This window comes from Alosa pseudoharengus, unplaced genomic scaffold, assembly GCF_046254945.1.
Source record: "Alosa pseudoharengus isolate Yale_2024_CS ecotype anadromous, Long Island Sound unplaced genomic scaffold, YU_APseudo_1.1 YU_APseudo_1.1_scf_13, whole genome shotgun sequence".
In the NCBI taxonomy this organism is placed as follows: Eukaryota; Metazoa; Chordata; class Actinopteri; order Clupeiformes; family Clupeidae; genus Alosa; species Alosa pseudoharengus.
Window position 1 is genome coordinate 16,327,309 of NW_027468598.1, and position 17,787 is coordinate 16,345,095.

The 17,787-nt window shown below is 46.7% G+C and overlaps 1 protein-coding gene across 1 annotated transcript in view; it reads right to left on the reverse strand.

Annotated features, from left to right (window-relative positions):
- Positions 1-455: 455 nt before the first annotated feature.
- Positions 456-17,787, reverse strand: part of foxo1a (forkhead box O1 a) — a 38,352-nt gene continuing 21,020 nt past the window's right edge. The window contains exons 2-4 of the mRNA XM_076282291.1: positions 6,622-6,813; positions 4,834-6,238; positions 456-4,408 (exon numbers count right to left, since the gene is read on the reverse strand). Coding sequence (XP_076138406.1) covers positions 4,880-6,238; positions 6,622-6,813 — 1,551 coding nt within the window. The 3' untranslated portion in view covers positions 456-4,408; positions 4,834-4,879. The remainder of the gene's footprint in view (positions 4,409-4,833; positions 6,239-6,621; positions 6,814-17,787) is intronic.

A 17,787-nucleotide genomic window follows, 5' to 3' on the forward strand; every position in this document is an offset into this window, starting at 1 on the left:
GGCTGGATGTCTCCTCGAATGTCTCCACTGGACTTATGAGCTTGACATGTTGGGAGAGGAGGGTGGGGTGGAGGGGTCAACCGTTAACCTCCGAGAGTCATTAGAACCCCCCCCCCCCCCCCCAACACTACAACCATAGCTACTGCTGTTGGAACCCCCCCCCCCCCCCCCCTGCAGGCACTGAGAGGCCAGGCCTGGGCGCCGAGGCTCCGTCAAACGTCATTAGCTCGGAGCGGAGAAGATGAAAGCCCGTCACGAGTCGCAGGCAACCGTGGTGATTTCAGAGACGCGGCCTGTCATTTGACACTCCGAGATGTGGAGCCAGCCACCCGTTGATCCACCCATTGTACTACACACACACACACACACACACACACACACACACACACACACACATATGGAGGAAGTACAGATACACATGTAGGTGGAAAATAAACAACCACATACTCTGCCGATCTTTATGTAACATAATTTATGTACACATATGGCTTCACACAGCGACAACATAATTCTGTTCTTGCATCATGGTACAAGTGCATCAGGCTTCTGATTTACGGAGCGACCTCACAGGCGTTTCGGGTAAATATGTTACAGGTTGTGGCCACCTGACAGAACTGTATCTTGCTCACTGCCAAAAAGCTTCAATAAAGAAATAGAAAGGTAGATACACATCAACATCACGCCAGTCAAATCATTTCAAAATGGCAACACTCCATCCCGCCTCCTGAACCCTAGATGTTACATAGACGTTCTTACTTCTTCTCTTTTCTCTAATACATAAACAAATTGCACATTGTGTGATATATTCTTCTGATTGAAAATCAATTCATTTCTGTGTATAAGTTAATAAATGTAACAGTTTGTTTTAAAATAACTCATGTATTTACTTCTTAGTCTCTCTATGAGGAACAAGTTATAAAATGTATGTTAAGGTAAAAGTGCAATATTTAAATTTATATTTTCTCTTCTAAAAAATTGGTCCAAAATTCACCATCTGAATACAGATAATTCAGACAATTAATAATATTTTTCCAATTCTGTACTTAGACAATAAGTTTATGTATTTTTGTGTTTTCTATTTTTCCTACAAACTGTTGCTGAATACAAGGATAACAGTGTCAGTTTACAAAAGGCAAGTAAATCCTCTAAGTTCTAAATATACTTCATATCCTTTTTCTGAAATAACTACGGTATTTGAAACCAACATTTTTGACAATGAAATAACATGTCCACAATGCTATAATACATAAAACGTTTCATATAATCAGTAAAAACAAATACAGAAAAACAGACAGGCAAAAAAATAAAATTAAAAATTAAAGTATGAAAATGCATAGGTATGATCACTTGCAAATTTCACAAAGCAATCATTTACACTTCTTAATACATAGCATAATAATATATATTTTTAAGCATCCTTTTAAAATTGACATGGGATGATAGAATGGTTATGTATGAAATGAGTGACCTGCACATATAATTTACAAAGAAGGATTCATGTGTGAGTTTTGCTCTTACTTTCTCTGAGCTTAGCGGTACAACATAGACAGACGCTAAACAGGCAACTCAATGACTTCAATCTCCTCTACCAGCTGCAGCTCTGCAGCTCTAGAAAAAAAAGAATATCGCTTGAAATGAGAGTTGTTATTTACACGGACAAGGAGCTATCAGGAATCAGTTAGTCAAATCGATAACAACCTCCAGAGAATCCACTTTCACAACTTAAAAGAAAAGTCAATCTCGAGATCTGACCAAACAGCTGAGGACAATGCTCACATACACCTGTGCAAGTTCAGGATGGCTCAGGGCATCTCTGAAGGAGTTATGAACAAACTGTTGTATGGACAATATGGACATGCTATCTTCCTCATACTCTGTCCATTCTCCTCTTCTCATATCTGGACTATTTTCCATATTGACTGTGGTTATGTGAGTTCAGTGCGAGTTCTTATGCTTTAAACATTTGAGAAACTACTCACTGTTTTTACTTGCATCATGGAAAGAGAATGCTAACTCACATAGGAGGTGTCTAAATATAGCTAATTAGGCATCTAAATATAGCTAATTAGGTGTCTAAATATAGCTAATTAGGTGTCTAAATAGCTAATTAGGCATCTAAATATAGCTAATTAGGTGTAAATATAGCTAATTAGGCATCTAAATATAGCTAATTAGGAGTCTAAATATAGCTCCTTAGTTTGTTATCCCTTGATTGTTAGGGTCTTAGTTATGCATTTGCCAATTAAGAGCACTTTAGAAGGCAACACTCACAATGTACAAGGCTTGTTCAGGCTTTGGATAAGACTTGCTCTGGCTCTTGAGAGGCAATGAGGAGCACGACTTGATTTAATCCTCGATTAAAGACATGAGCCAAAGTCATTAGTGGGATCATGTTGCATCATGAGATTAGCGAATGTTACAAATTCAGTGACAGCTGGAAAAGAGGACGCGGACGTGGGAGGGTGTAGGGTGAGTGGGTGGGGAAGAGGACATAAGGCAAGGAGAACAGCAGAGGATGACAAGCCTGATAGAGGTAGAGGGGTAACTGCACACTATCTATCTGAACGAAAATCATGAACCCTCTCCATAGCGACAAATTCGACGCAGTCACCTAATCATTGTGAAGAAGGCAGCTCATATCAGGAAAAACAAATCACGTCAACGACGCCGGCACGTTTCATATCGTGGCCCCCAGAAAAAGAGGAGGGATGGGGAAGGGGGGGGGGTATAGTAACGAGCACGTCTATGCGTTAAACTGAGGCATACTATGAACATACGAAGTCTCCTTCCACCAAATAAATAAACAACACAAAAGCTAACCGTTCCCTCACAACCTTCTTAAAGGGAGGGAAATTTGACTTTCTCTGCATGTTTGACGGAGCAACATCCTCATATCTGCAGTGGCCAAGCCAGTTTCCAGCTAGCAGTTCAGAACTACCACTCTTGCTGGAATAATATTAATAACGATAATAATAATGTTTACTCTGCTTAAAATCTACTCAGAACCGACAGAACACTTGAGACATGTGCGTGCAGAACTTGCAGCTGCATCAAAACAAAAATAATAACATCAACGATAACAATAAAAATCTCAATATATATCTACTTAATGTTTTTCAATATATGTGTATGTCTGAGTGTGTATTTATGTATTGTTGGTATTTACAAGAAATATGGAAACAGCCAGGTCTAGTCCAACCGAGAAGCACCCTCAAAATGTTAAAGTCCACTGAAAATCCAGTTCTTCTTTCCCAATTTACAAAAACAAAACTACGAGTCTGTTGCTCGCACAATGTAAACATTCTCTGTACATGACCTAGTAAAAACACTCCTCCTTCTAACATGCCAAAGCCAAGCCAAAAACAGCGACACAACACAAACAAAAGAAATACAGAGACGTCTAACTACGAGAACAACAAAAACTAAAAAAAAAAAGGTGTCATGACATACTGTAGTTTGAGAGGCCTCCCCAAGAGACATCGACTTGGTCTGGCCCATCTTCGGCTACCCTTTTAGGCTGACACAGTATAACTGGGTTTTCTAGAAAAACAGAGCCCTGGGCAGTGACACATAACCCTAAACACCCTCCATATTCCAGTTCTCCTTCCGGAAGCCCTCAAACTCCGGGACTCCTTTGGCCATTCCTCCGCGGGATTCCTCACTACACCACAAAGGCCCTGACTCGAATGAAATTTCTAACGGAGGGTGGGCAGATAGAGGGGTTTCATGAAGGGAACAATCGGCTGAGAGTTCCGACTAGAGAGCTAAATGTTCAGACAGGTATCTCATGCTCTTTCAGCGGGTGCTTGCTGCAGACCTGCGGCACTGTGGGTGATTTTAAGAGCTGGTGTGAGCAAGGCCTCTGAGCAAATCTTTCAGCTATTATATCAATCAATAAAAAATTATCCCACTGAGACATTGGTGTCTTCAGGAGGCATTTGTGTGCATTTTGTTTGTTTGTGTGTGTGTGTGTGTGCGCGTGTGTGTGTGTGTGTGTGTGTGTGTGTGTGTGTGTGTGTGTATGTATGTATTAGTTTGTGTGTTGCAGTTGTAAAGACGACAAAAAACAACACTCATCAGAGTGTAATCCACTGGTTCTATGAATCATCAACTGCAATAAGAAGGCAGCATCGACAGTGCACATCAAATTTTGGCTCTGAAGTTCAAAGGCAAAGAGTTTGGCACTTGGTTGCGACAACGTGGTACAGTGGTGAAAAAATGAAAAGACGAAGTGTCCTCCGGAACCTGAATGAATGAATGTCTGAATGTGCTTGGGAGCAGCCACAGCCAAAGCTGCCAAGGGCTTTTGATGAGCGACCAGAGGAGTTTGGGTACAGCATCTTTGGGTGGATGAGGATGGCGTCCGTGGGCTTGCCATGTTCCATTCTGAGATGCATATGGATTGGAGCTGAAAGAGAACAAAGGCAGTGGAGGGATAAGGCAGTGTGCTTTTGAAGAGTTTAGGTCTTTATAGGATTTTCAAGAGCTTAGAACTTACTAGCATTAGGGACTGTTTTTGATGTCTAAGTTGCAACATATAACATAACACATGCAACATGCAGTCCAGTGGTAGCTGGCTTTGGACCCCTCAAAAGCACTGTACTAGGTACTACATTCTCCATAACTACGATAGTTGATCCACAACAAGAACATAATATAGAAATAAATGTATAAGGACGACGTTCTGATCTACTGCCGGGGCAACAAATACCGTATCGGTACAAAATCAGAGGTACATCCCTTGTATATTCAGCGTCTACCTGGTGGGGCTGGGAGATATTGCTAAAGACAGAGGTGATTGATGGGAGTGCCCGGTCCAGCGCGGCTCTTTACCTGTGAGCGAGTGTGAGTGCGGCCCTTGCTCCCCCTGGCCTCCTCTCTAGCCGGACACCCAGCTGTGCGTGGTGGTCTTGACGCCGTGTGGGAAACCCTGCTGGGGCACCACCGGCTCGAAGTTGAAGTCCAGCGAGTCGCCGTCCATGAGCGTGTCGTGCAGGACGGACTCCACGTCGCACTCGAAGCGCTCGATGGACATGTCGTCCAGGTCGCTGGGCAGCTTCTCCGGGTGCATGTGCTGGCTCGGGTGGTGGAGCAGGGGGCCCGGGCGCCCCCCGCCGTAACCGTTGGGGCTGTGGAGGGTGCAGTAGGTAAGAGGCCCACCGCCGCCGATGCCGCCTCCCAGGTGGGCGGCCGGGTTGAAGGCCATGGGTAAGGTCTTGACGGTGCCCAGACGTCCGGCCGGACCTACCGAGTTGTGGCTCATGTTGGCATGGGGCAGCATGGGGCGGCCGTTCATGGCCACGGGGGCCGGCGGTCCCTGGTTGTGCACCACGCCGTGGGCGTGCGGGTGCGGTGGAGGCAGGGCGTGGCTGCCGTGCTGCTGACCGCCGCCGCCCATGAGCTCGGAGCGGCCGTGCTGGACCGGACCGGCGCCGCCGGCGCTGCTGTAAGGGGGCAACATGCGCACTCCGGCGCCCCCGCCGTTGCCGCCCGACTGGGTCACCACCGTGTCCACCGAGGGCATGAGCTCCCCGTGGGACTCGCTGTCGGACGTCAGAAGCTCCTTGAGGAGCCCCGCCGGGCAGCCGAACTGGCCCAGGGCGGGCCCAAAGCTGCTGGCCTTGTTCTCGGCCAGTGGCTGCATGGGCATGGGCGACAGGGAGTTCATGCTGGCCTGGCTGTACAGGCACTTGCGGTACTCCTGGGGCCCTTGGGGCTGGCTGCCGCCGTTGCCGCCCAGACTCGGGGAGCTGTACGGGCTCGGGTACCCGGGGCTGCCCTGCATCATGGGGGACGGGGAGGACTGTGCGGAGCCCTGGGCTGAAGCTGGGGCCCCTGGGGTCCCCGCCGGCCCCACCTGCGACGCGTTGTTCGGGGAGAGCAGGTTGAGGTTGTCCAGCAGGTTCTCCATGACGTTCTCCGAGCTGTGGTGGTGGTGGTGCGGGTGGTGGCCCAGAGAGCTGGCCATCTCCGACAGGCTCGGCAGCGTGCCCGCCATCTTGGTGCCGGGCCCGCCCGGGTACACCATGTGCACGTCGCCATCGCCCAGGTCGTCCTGCTCGGGCATGAAGGGCGACAGGCGCCCGCTGAGGGTGCTGGCGTTGGAGCTGGTGCGCTGGCGGAAGCCGTTCCATGTGTCAAAGTCGTCGTTGCTGTGCGAGTTGGGGCTGCCGGGCCACTTGTTGTACTGGGAGCCGGGGCTGTCCGCACCACCCTCAGGCCCACCCTGCAGAGCCATCTGTGGGAACAGAGACAGAGAGAGAGAGAGAGAGAGAGAGAGAGAGAGAGAGAGAGAGAGAGAGCCCAGAGGTCTCAGATTACCACCTCAGGAATGGGAGATATGTTTGCGACGTATAAGCCACATCCATGAGAATGGAATGACTGTGGAGAATGAGCACTTGAACTCTATCCAAGGGTATGTGTTCAGAAATTCAGCCGAGTGTCAAATGTTACAAAATATTGGTGCTTCTATGTTTATATTATGATATTTCTTGTGTTATTCATTTTTGAATTAGAACGTTTTATGTTCTGTAACGACAATGAAAACACTAGCTTTCAGTCCAGTTTCCCATGCAGAGTCACAAAGGCTTCTGTCCTGCCACCAGTCTGCTGCTGCCTTACCTTTTTCTTGGCGGCCCTCCCTCGGCTCTTGGCGAACTTGCTGTTGTTGTCCATGGACGCGGCGCGTCGGCGGGGTGACTTGCCGTTCTTGCCCCCTTCAGGGTTCAGCATCCACCAGGAGCTCTTGCCGGTGCCCTCATTCTGCACGCGCACAAAACGACTGTGCAGGGACAAGTTGTGCCTAATGGAGTTCTGTCATGGAGAGAGAGAGAGAGAGAAGAGAGAGAGGGGGAGATAGAGGGGGTTATGGTGTGATTATTTGGTTTGTTAAAGTGATCTTAATAAACATTGCCTACACACTGTACATAGTTAAGTGAGAAACAAGTTACAGCGATTGTGTGTGTGGTTCCGGTGTGTGTGTGTGTGTGTGTGTGTGTGTGTGTTGTGTAGGTGTAGGTTGTGAATGTTTTATGATGTAAGTGCGTGCCCTTTTCTCATAATGAGTCCTCTGACAGCCAATCACACTAGTGCAAATCCTTCCACCACCTGTTTTCTGTTTATGTCCGCTCCAGTGCTGACGGACGAACAGAGGGAGAAAGACCACTTAAGGTCACTTTGTGGTGGTTTGCGTCCACCTGAATGCATCTCACTGACTTTACAAACTCACACACACATGCACAGACACACACTGATTCACACACAGACACACATAAACACACATGAAACGCTATTGATGTACCCAAGTCCAAAGGGCCTTCTGTATATTGATGGTGACGTCATACACGATAGCTGACAAAAACACAACAGGTCTTTGCATGCAGCCTGCTACTTATTGAACAATAACATCATAACAACATGTAGGCCTACATCCGCTAATACACAATACCCCAATGGACAGCAAAAATACAAACCAATATCTGTGATACAGTGAATCTTTACTGTAAAATTGTAATCTACAGGCCAGTACCATACAGATGCATGGATCATATAATGGGTCCCTCAAAAAGTGGGACGAGAAGAACTAGCCTGATCTATGCATGTAGCCTACACAGAACAGACCAAGCTGAGGCAGACATTTAGGTTCACCGAAACCGAGTGACGAGAACGGAAAAGGCCGCATAATAACAGAAAACCATTACGTCGGGGAGTTAACAAAAACACCTGCTGATACAGCATAGTGAAACTATGGAAAAATAGAAAGAAAGAAAAAAGCAAACTCTGACAAAATAAGGATGTTATTTCCCACGAACAAATATTTATACCTTTTTTTGTTAGCATAGCAACAGAGAACAAAAATAGGAGCCAGATTTTAGTCTGTGATGTTTGGAAAAAACACACCTTATGCCTGTTCTCATGCGTCATGTCTCTAGCCTTCACAGGTATGAGTAATTCACCTTTATAGATGCAGATTCACATTTAAATGGTAGCCTATGCACATCATATGTACGCAAGATACCTTCTGTTATACTTCTGTAACAATTAAGAGTCACTTAGTCAACAATAGTTTTTTTTTGCTGACATCCCTGCCACATTTGTTCTTCAGTGAAACAACATAAATGGTGGGTAGTCTTTTATGCTATGCAATTATTGAGACATTATGCATCAGCAAAAGGGTGCTGACTTCAAGATCTCTAGGCCCTAAAACTGTAAAAGTAAATGAACATCTTCTGTCTTCCTGTTTGTCATATCCTCACCTTCACTGTCGTCATGGGAACCATGAGCCCAGGCGCTCACTGATGTGTGTGTGTGTGTGTGTGTGTGTGTGTGTGTGTGCTTAAGTGTGTGTATGTGTTTATGTAAGTTAATGTGTTTGTGTTTGTGTGTGTGTGTTGCTTTCTGCGCTCGGTTCAATACTGTCCAGTCTGAACAGTGCCGTCAGACACAGGAAGTCTCCACATGGGGGTGGTAAAGGGGTGCTGCTGAGGACGTTGAAATCAACACCGTAGGGGTTTATTTGTGATGAGAAGGAGCATATCAGCCAAAGTGCACAACACTGACTGACTCCTGTTGACATTGGACCACATGTATTGGTTGACACACCAATTCTGCATTGCCTTTGGTATTACTGCATTGCCTTTGGTATTGCTTTTCCACGAGGCAAACCCAGTGGGATGCAGGAGGGAGATTGGATGATTGATGCGCTGGGCTTTCGCCACTGTTGGCTCTCTGTTGTAAGATTGACAGGAGACTGGGGAGGGAGGAGGAGGAGGAGGAGGAGGAAGAGGAGGAGGAGGAGGAGGAGGAGGGGGAGGAGGAGGAGGAGGAAGAGGGTTAAAGGGATCAGGGTCTCAGAGTGAGAGACTCAAGAGTGGATCTGGCCTCAGGAAACAGGATCTGGCCCACGTCCTTGCCAGATCTGGCCCACGTCCTTGTCAGCTCTGGGCCTGAAGGCCAGATGAGTTCAAGACAGCTGATGAGTGAGTGTGTATGTGTATGTGTATGGGGAGTAAGTGTACTCACACACACACACAGCGGTCTGCTCTGCTCTACTCAAGTGCATGTCTCGAAGACTACAGGCTTTAAGGAGCGACATGCAGGCAGCTGAGCACCGGTGCACCTCCAGTAAAGTAAATCCAATTTTACTCTGCCAAGCGACTGCCACAACAAGCCAGAGTGGGGATATCTTTCAGCGCTGCGTGGCTCTGACAGAGAAGACTTACTTACTTTATGTCTCCTGTTTGGCTTTATGTAACTCAGTAAAAAAAAAAAAAAAACTATACACTCACTGAAGCACAACTGACACCAAAGCTTTGGTAGAATAAGAGACATCCTGCAGTTCCCTTGGCAGTCAGACCACAGCATGTAGACTTCTTTAAGCATTATAAAGAAAGCCAACAATGGCGTACCCCTGAACATTGATCATCCCATCTCCTCCGAAGTCCTACAAAGGAGGCAGGGAAGGAGAAGAGAAAAAGAAAATGGAAAAACTGGAGCCAGCTTTTGTGATAAGCAGGCATATCGGGGAGTGTGCAGTGATCAGGACCACATGCATTCAATCAGCGCAGACACACACAGAATGGGTATATGTATATTTCCGTATGCGTGCCTCTGTGTGTGTGTGTGTGTGTGTGTGTGTGTGTGTGTGTGTGTGTGTGTGTGTGTGTGTGCCGTGTGGGCCTCTCTCCCGTGACCGCCACAGAGCTGCTGTGTAATTTCAGCTGAGCAGCGTCAAGGAATGCCGGGAATGTCAGTGCGCGGACGCCGAAACGTCCTGTGACCGCCGTATATCACGCCTCCCATGTCGGCAGGGGAAAAGGAAGCCTGCGGATTAAATGTCCCTCCTCAACTGGCCTACCAGAACCAGACACACACACACACACACACTCCCAGCACCCTGGGACACACACACACTCCCAGCACACTGGGACACACACACACACTGGTCTATGCCTCAGCCAGTATTGACGTAAGTGGAGGACGGGATCTAGTCTGTGACTGAATGTTTTGATTTTTTCTGACGGTGGTCTACCGAGACCATGCTGGAAAGAGGAACACGAGCATTACGCAAGAGACAGAGAGACCGATATGGAGTGTGTGTGTGAATGTCTGTGTTTGTGTGTGTGTGTGTGTGTGTGTGTGTGTGTGTGAGTGTGTGTTGGAGAGAGAGAGAGAGAGAGAGAGAGAGAGAGAGAGAGAGAGAGAGAGAGAGAGAGAGAGAGTGGAAAAAAAGAAAATGGGGGAAACCTTCCACAGGGCAGTGAAATAGACTTGGTCTCTGACTTAATGTTATGGTGTTATTCAACAGTGGTCTACCGAAACATGTTGGAGAGAGCGATCAAAACATTACGAAAGGGTAGAGAGAGCAAGAGGGAGGGAGAGAGAGAAAGAGAGAGAAAGAGGGAGGGAAAGACAGAGAGGGAGAGGGAGAGAGAGAGAGTCGACTGGGACGGGAAATACCTGGGCAGAACTCCCTATGCTGTGTGGAAAGAGATCCTGGCAGTGGAGTGTGCCTGCAAGAGGCTGGAAGGCCCCCCTGAGTCTAGCCCTCAGTGTGTGTGTGTGTGAGTGTGTGTGTGTGTGTGTGTGTGTGTGTGTGTGTGTGTGTGTGTGTCTTTCTGCACTATGATTGAGGTGTTAACAGCAGACACACTCCTCAAGTATTAGCACCAAAGTTCCCTCTGGTCCCATTCTATTCTACAGAGTCATACAAATATCAAGAGTTTGTTGTTAGTCTGTTTCTGGATCATTCTGAGCCCCCTTCACACACCCTCTCTGACACTGATGTCACTGCCCAGTTCCCTCTCGATTTTACAGTCATGATTGTTATGTCCAGTGTGTGTGTGTGTGTGTGTGTGTGTGTGTGTGTGTGTGTGTGTGTGTGTGTGTGTGTGTGTGTGTCCAGGTAGGACATGAGAGTCCGTGGATCCTCTGTCCATCTCTCTCTTACCTATGGTCCCTCTACCAGCCTGTTGTAACAATGGCTGATTTATTAGCGCTCTGCCATGCACAGGGACCTAAACATTCCAACTAATCACGGCGTTCAAAGTTCACATGTAATCTCTGCCGCAACTCAGTCAGGGTCAGTATCTCTTAGGAAACCGGACAAAGCATGGGGGAGGGGGGGGGGGGTGGTTGAATCCGACGCCATCCTCAATCCACATTCCTGCACAAGGTTACCAAACATTCAGATGAGAGCAAACGAAACGTTCTGATACGTCCTGGTTTTGTTTTTCTTTTGACTCTCACAGTCTGTCTTTTGACTGTGAGTTTCACTGCAATCTTGTCTTGTCCAGATCCAAGATGTCACTGCAAAGAAACCCCTTCAACATGCTGCCTATATAACACTACATAGCATTGACATATTGTGCTTATGGGTAACATAGAAATATATGCTACATGGCCCCAGCTGTGGCGCAACTGGCTGGGGCACCTGCACCGTACGCCGGCGACCCGGGTTCGATTCCCGCCCCGTGGTCCTTTCCGGATCCCACCCCTGCTCTCTCTCCCATTCACTTCCTGTCACTCTCCACTGTCCTATAATTAAAGACATAAAAAGCCCAAAAAATATACTTAAAAAAAAGAAATATATGCTACATATGCATACAATACTATTCCAAAGATCTCATATAAATAAAAAAAAACATTATATTGTAATATTGAAATGTCATACAATATGAAATGAAAGATGATGCTTTCTCCATGATGCTTTTTGTTCATCTGGCATAATAATCGGAGAGAAATGTGTGGGGAAAAACATTGCAATAGATCACAGTGACTCAATACTGGGCAGCCGATTCATAGCCAACTCATAAGGGAACGGGTATTAGTCTGATCCCTGTCCGAAAAGCTAGCCCACCTGGCTGTCTCTCCATAATCTGGACAGAGAGAGAGAGAGAGAAGAAGTAGAAGAGAGCCACTGGTCTGGCCCCTGTTCTCTTGTAGCACGTCAACAGCTTTAGCCAAACACAAGGAAGTGACCACATGAAAGAGGACTGTCACAGGAAGCCAGGCTCACTTCCTGTCTCTCAGGAAACAGTGGTTGTGAGGGAGGGAGGGAGGGAGTGGAATGCTGGCCACACACTTTGGAGTCGTGGGGTGTGTGTGAGGGGTGTCCCTCGCAATAAAAGCTTGTAGGCACCAGACCCACCCTCCGCAACTCCCCCACACCCATACGAGCTTGGCTCTAGTGCCAACCTTACTGTTACTCACTCGGAGAATGCACAATGCGGGGACTCAACAATCCCTTTCCAACACAATGCTGTGTATTTTAAAAGCCGCACACAAACAATCTGGCGCTAGGCAACGAGATGTCATGAAGGTCAACTCACATGTTTTGATGGGATCAATGAGTTGGTCATCGGAACCGATCTGCGTGAGACTGAGTCAAAGGTGGTTAGAAGTTGGACACGCACCATTCTAACCACTCATTTATCCAATGGAGAGTTAAGGGTGAAGTCCTTACTTTTCTGCCTCATACTTTTTCCAACAGACAAGGCAGAAAATGAGTGGAACATTTGTGCAGCATTTAACTGGATTGGAGTGTATATATCCTCAATCCTGACACTGTCGCAAACACTGTCGACTGTGAAAATGTTAGGCGCCTAGGTAAGTATACTAGGGTGCTTCTGTGAACCACATTATGTACTGGGCTGAGTGAGAGAGACCAAGGGTTTATGTTTTTCTCCACTTACAATAACTGCAGTATGCAACCTAGTGGTCAAAGTTTATGAAAGAGCAACTGCATTTCCAGGGGCCATGTCTAAGTAGTTTAAAGTTAAGCCCAGAATTAGTTTTTAGTGTTGCACTTACATTAACATACAGGCAACTATAAGTGTGTGTGTGTGTGTGTGTGTGTGTGTGCGCGCGTGTGTGTTTGTGAGAGGGGGAGGGAGGGAGAAATGACAGAGAGAAATGAGACGCAAACACACATGTAAACACAAAGGATCAACAGTGTCCGTCTATAATAACTCAGGTAGCAGACATGACGTCTGCAGCTTGTCTAACAGTCATTTTGGCCAACAACACACACACACACACACACACACAAACACACACACACATGCAGACACACACGCAAACGTTTCTGCGGTGCTAACAACACACTGGAGCAGTGACAGCATGAGTGACCACACCACACACACACACACACCACAGTCTCTCTCTCTCTCTCTCTCTCTCTCTCTCTCTCACACACACACACACACACACACACACACAAGGCATATGCGACAAGTCTCCTTTTAGGATGAGAGCAGAGAACATGTGACCACACTGACCTATTACTGTGCACTGTGTGTTGTGATGGTGTCAGTCTTAGTCTGTCAGTCAGTGTGTGTGTGTGTGTGTGTGTGTGTCTGTGTCTGTGTGTGTGGGGTTGTTTCGTGTTTTCTTCATAATATATATGATGTGTGTGTGTGCATGAGAAAAAATGAGTGTGTGTGTGTACTCTACTGTGTGTGTGAGAGTGAATGAGTAAGTGAGTGAGTGAGTGTGTGTACTCTAATGTGTGTGTGTATCGTTTGTGTGTGTGTGAGAGAGAGAGCTAGCTCCATAAGTGGCGGAGGGGATCATGTGTTTGGGCCAGCCAACAGCCAAGGACACAATGTGCCATTTCATACTAACACTCCTTCCAAGACTCCTGAAAGGCGACACTGTTTCCAGACACTCTCTCTCTCTCTCTCTCTCTCTCTCTCTCTCTCGCTACCCACCAGGCCTGTCTGACCTCAGCCCAAGGCCAAGAGGCCACCAGGCCGGTCCACCTGGTGCCAGCAGGAGAGGAGAAGGGCAAGGCTGAGGAAACTGAAGATTTTCATCTGCAAGGCAAAAGGAGCCTTTTTTGCAATTCTTCTGATGTTACTTGCCAAAAAGCACTGTAGTAATTTCCAGCCACACGGTTTCTTTTTTTTAAATTTTTTTTTTGGGGGGAGGGGGGGATATTCAAAAATAAACTAATGAACAAACAAATAAATAAATTAATGAATAAACATGAGCCACCTGTTACCTGGACTCGTTTGACACCAGTGATTCCATTCCATGAGGCTGACTGTGTGTGCCACACCAGGAAGATTTGGAGATGAAGGACAGCACTGGACGGTTAACAGTCAGAGGCTGCATGGACTGCACTTCCACTGGCTGTATAGACTAAATGCCCTTGTAAAAAGGCTGCATGATGGGGGAACTATAAGTTAGGAGAGGTTGCAGTCTCAAAGGCTAAATGCTAGTTACTTATAAGCATTCACTAAGGTTATGTGAAAAAAACTCTGGGCCGAGTATAGCATCGCTGGAGAGACGCAGCTAAGTGTAGACATGAAAATGAATACAGCCATGCACACTCCAACCATCTGCACTGACAATCAGACTAAATGCTGACAGTCTACGATTGACTTCAAAAGGTCACATTGCTTCCTTGAAAAATCCCCAGGCATATGCTAGCATTGCTAACGGTGCTGACTCAAATTGAGATGTGAAGCGGAGGAGTGTGGGGGGGGGTTAGGGACTCAGTGATGCTGTATATAGGTACTGTCTGTGGGGGACGACATGATTAATGCCTCAACCACAAGAAACACAGCCCTTTTGAGGTGAGTGTATGCACAAAGAGAGGAAAAGGTCACTGGTAGCACGAGACACCTGTACAATAGGTCATGGCAGAAATTCCATGTAAAGAGACCAGAAAGTGACAATTTTCATCAGAATCGCTTTTGAACTTGCTGAACTCTAGCACGCACTTGAAAGGCCTTGTAGCAGCTAAGTGTGTAGGATCTTCTGAGCTCTGATGCATTCTCATCAATGAGAAAAGTGCTAGCAGGCTTACCTCTGTTTGAGAGATCAAGTGGCTGGGGGGCAGCTCAAAGGCCTGACATTAACCAATGCACCTACATGTCAGAGTCATGTCAGGGAAATGCATGGAAGGCCAAATTAAGGGCAAAAAATGGAGTAAATGTCCACTGGAGCTATTTAAATAAACCTAACTTCTCATTAGGTTCTGTCGTTGAGCTCAGACGTGCGACAGCTAGCATTAGCGTGATAGCCTGCTCCTAGGAGACCTGTGCTGGAGGCTCGAGTTGGGTCATGTCTGGGGCCAGGGAGGACTGCTGACTGTTGCTGACATGGAGAGCGAGAAAGAGAGAGAGGAGAGAGAGAAAGAGAGAGAGAGAGAGAGAGAGAGAGAGAGAGCAGGGGCTAGGGGCGGTTAGCAGGAGCCCGACAAACGGCCCCAACCCTGTCATTAGCGCATCACCAGCTCAGCACGCCGCACACACACTAAATACAGTCTTAAGAGCAGGGGCGGAGACAGCAGCAGGTAACAGGGAGGAGAGAGAACACAACAAGACATAGACCAAGACTGGCGATGTAAATATAATATGATTCCTAATATGTTCAATTAGAGCAGTTCATTTAAGACCATCTTGGGAATTAGCTAAAGGTAACCAACAATGGCAACATTTGAAACCAGCTCACATAGTAATTTTCAAATACAAATATTCCTTGACTATGTATAAGTATTAATGCATATGCATATGCATTACTGTACCTATCTATGCATGTACTACTATATACTGTATTTACACACAGATACTGTACATATAGTATAAGTATAAGTATACTCTTTTGATCCCGTGAGGGAAATTTGGTCTCTGAATTTATCCCAATCCGTGAATTAGTGACACACACACAGTACACAGTGAACACACAGTGTGGTGAAGCACACACTAATCCCGGCTCAGTGAGCTGCCTGCATCAACAGCGGTGCTCGGGGAGCAGTGAGGGGTTAGGTGCCTTGCTCAAGGGCACTTCAGCCGTGCCTACTGGTCGGGGTTCGAACCGGCAACCCTCTGGTTACAGGTCCGAAGTGCTAACCAGTAGGCCACGGCTGCCCCCTATATTTGTGTGTGTGAGCGATTCTCAACACAACTGTACTGCGTGCTGTGCATATCATGTGCTATTGACTGAGTTTCCATGCGAGCAGTAATGGGCAGATTAAGTGAGGAGTGTGTGCCAGAGAGCAGAAGGTGATCACTCAGCAGCAGCGAGGTGGGACAGACACCATCAGTGTCAGGAGTGCCATTATCTCCCAGCTGATCACCTGTTCACGCTGTCCCCCCAGGGACACTAAATCTTGAATAGACCCGTTCATCAGTCGAGAGAGAGACAGAGAGAGAGAGAGGATAGAGAGAGAGAAAGACAGAGAGAGAAGGGGAAAAAAATCAAATGATGGGTCTTATGCAACCACGTGTCTTATTAAGACTGCAAGCGCAGCACTAGGGAATTCCCTGGACTGGCACCGAGACTCAAAAACCATAAAAAGAAGATCACCATGTTGGAATCTGACCTTTTCTTCTGTGTTCTTTTTCTTTCTTTTTTTCGTTTCAGCTTGTCTTTCTAGTGCAGGGTTGACAGAGAGAAAGATAGAGATGACAGAAAGCGTGCTGGCTGACACCACTGCAGAAGTGTGAGGGAGAGGAGCCCTTTTTCGGTAGACATCAAAAGGAGATGTCAGAGTGAGATAAGATCCTAACACGAGTGTCTGACGGCGAGGCAGGCTGGCAACATTGATTTACTGTCATCTCCTGGGCAGAGATCGCACTGAGATACACATAGTCCCCCCTCGTTTTCTCTCCCTCTCTCTGTTACACACACAAACACACACACACACACACACACACACACACACACACACACACACACACAATGTCTTGTCCACCACAGTCTCACAAAAGCCTGTTCACAGTTTTTACCATACATTCACCACCATACATTTACCCCCCTCCCCCCAAAACACATGGTTACTATACATAGACTCCAACAGGGTCACACATTCACAATCATAGTCACACATGCACCCATTATACAACTAAACGCATACATACATACATACATACATACATACATACATACAGTACATACATACACTACCAGTCAAAAGTTTGGAGATACTTAGACATTTCTATTCCACTCCATTATAGACAGATCATTTGCATTTTTATTCAGCAGCGGTTTTCAGATTACATTATGTGCTTACATAATTGCAAAAGGGTTCTCCAATGTTTTCTCAGTTAGCCTTTTAATATGATATCAGATTAATAAACAGAATATGCCTTTGAAACACTGGATTAATGGTTGCTGATAATGGGCAATGTAGATATTGCATTAAAGAACAGCCATTTCTTTCAGTCGAAAACCCTTTTGCAATTATGTAAGCACATAATATAATCTGAAAACTGCTGCCCTGATTAAAAAAAAAATGCAAATTATCTCAGCTGGTATCATGTCTATAATGGAGTGGAATGGAAATTTCTAAGTGTCTCCAAACTTTTGGCTGGTAGTGTACATACATACATAGTCACATACAGCAAATGGCTGCAATAGATGGGGAGAATATACAATGTGTGACGGAGTTCCACACCTTTAGCTTGACGGGGTGTGCTATTCGCAGTTAATGAGTAAACAATCTGCACGTTGATTTCTTTGCACTTGGGGACAGAAGCAGTTTCACAGTGCACACACACACACACACCACTTCCTGGCATGTGCTCACTTCCTGCGACACCTCTCCCCTCGCGGCAGAACGTCCTCGCAGGTGACGACGGGCGTGAGCGTCGATGGGGGGGCCGGAAGACGCCTCAGAGGCCACCGATGCCCGACACCGCAGCAGAAACCAGCCTCGCCTATAACGGCCATCACAAAAACATACGCATGATCGCAGCAGAAAAACACAAGAGCCTTTTCCAAACCAGCGCGCTTTTCCAACATCATGCCGTGTCACAGAACTCTTGAGCCTCCTCAGTG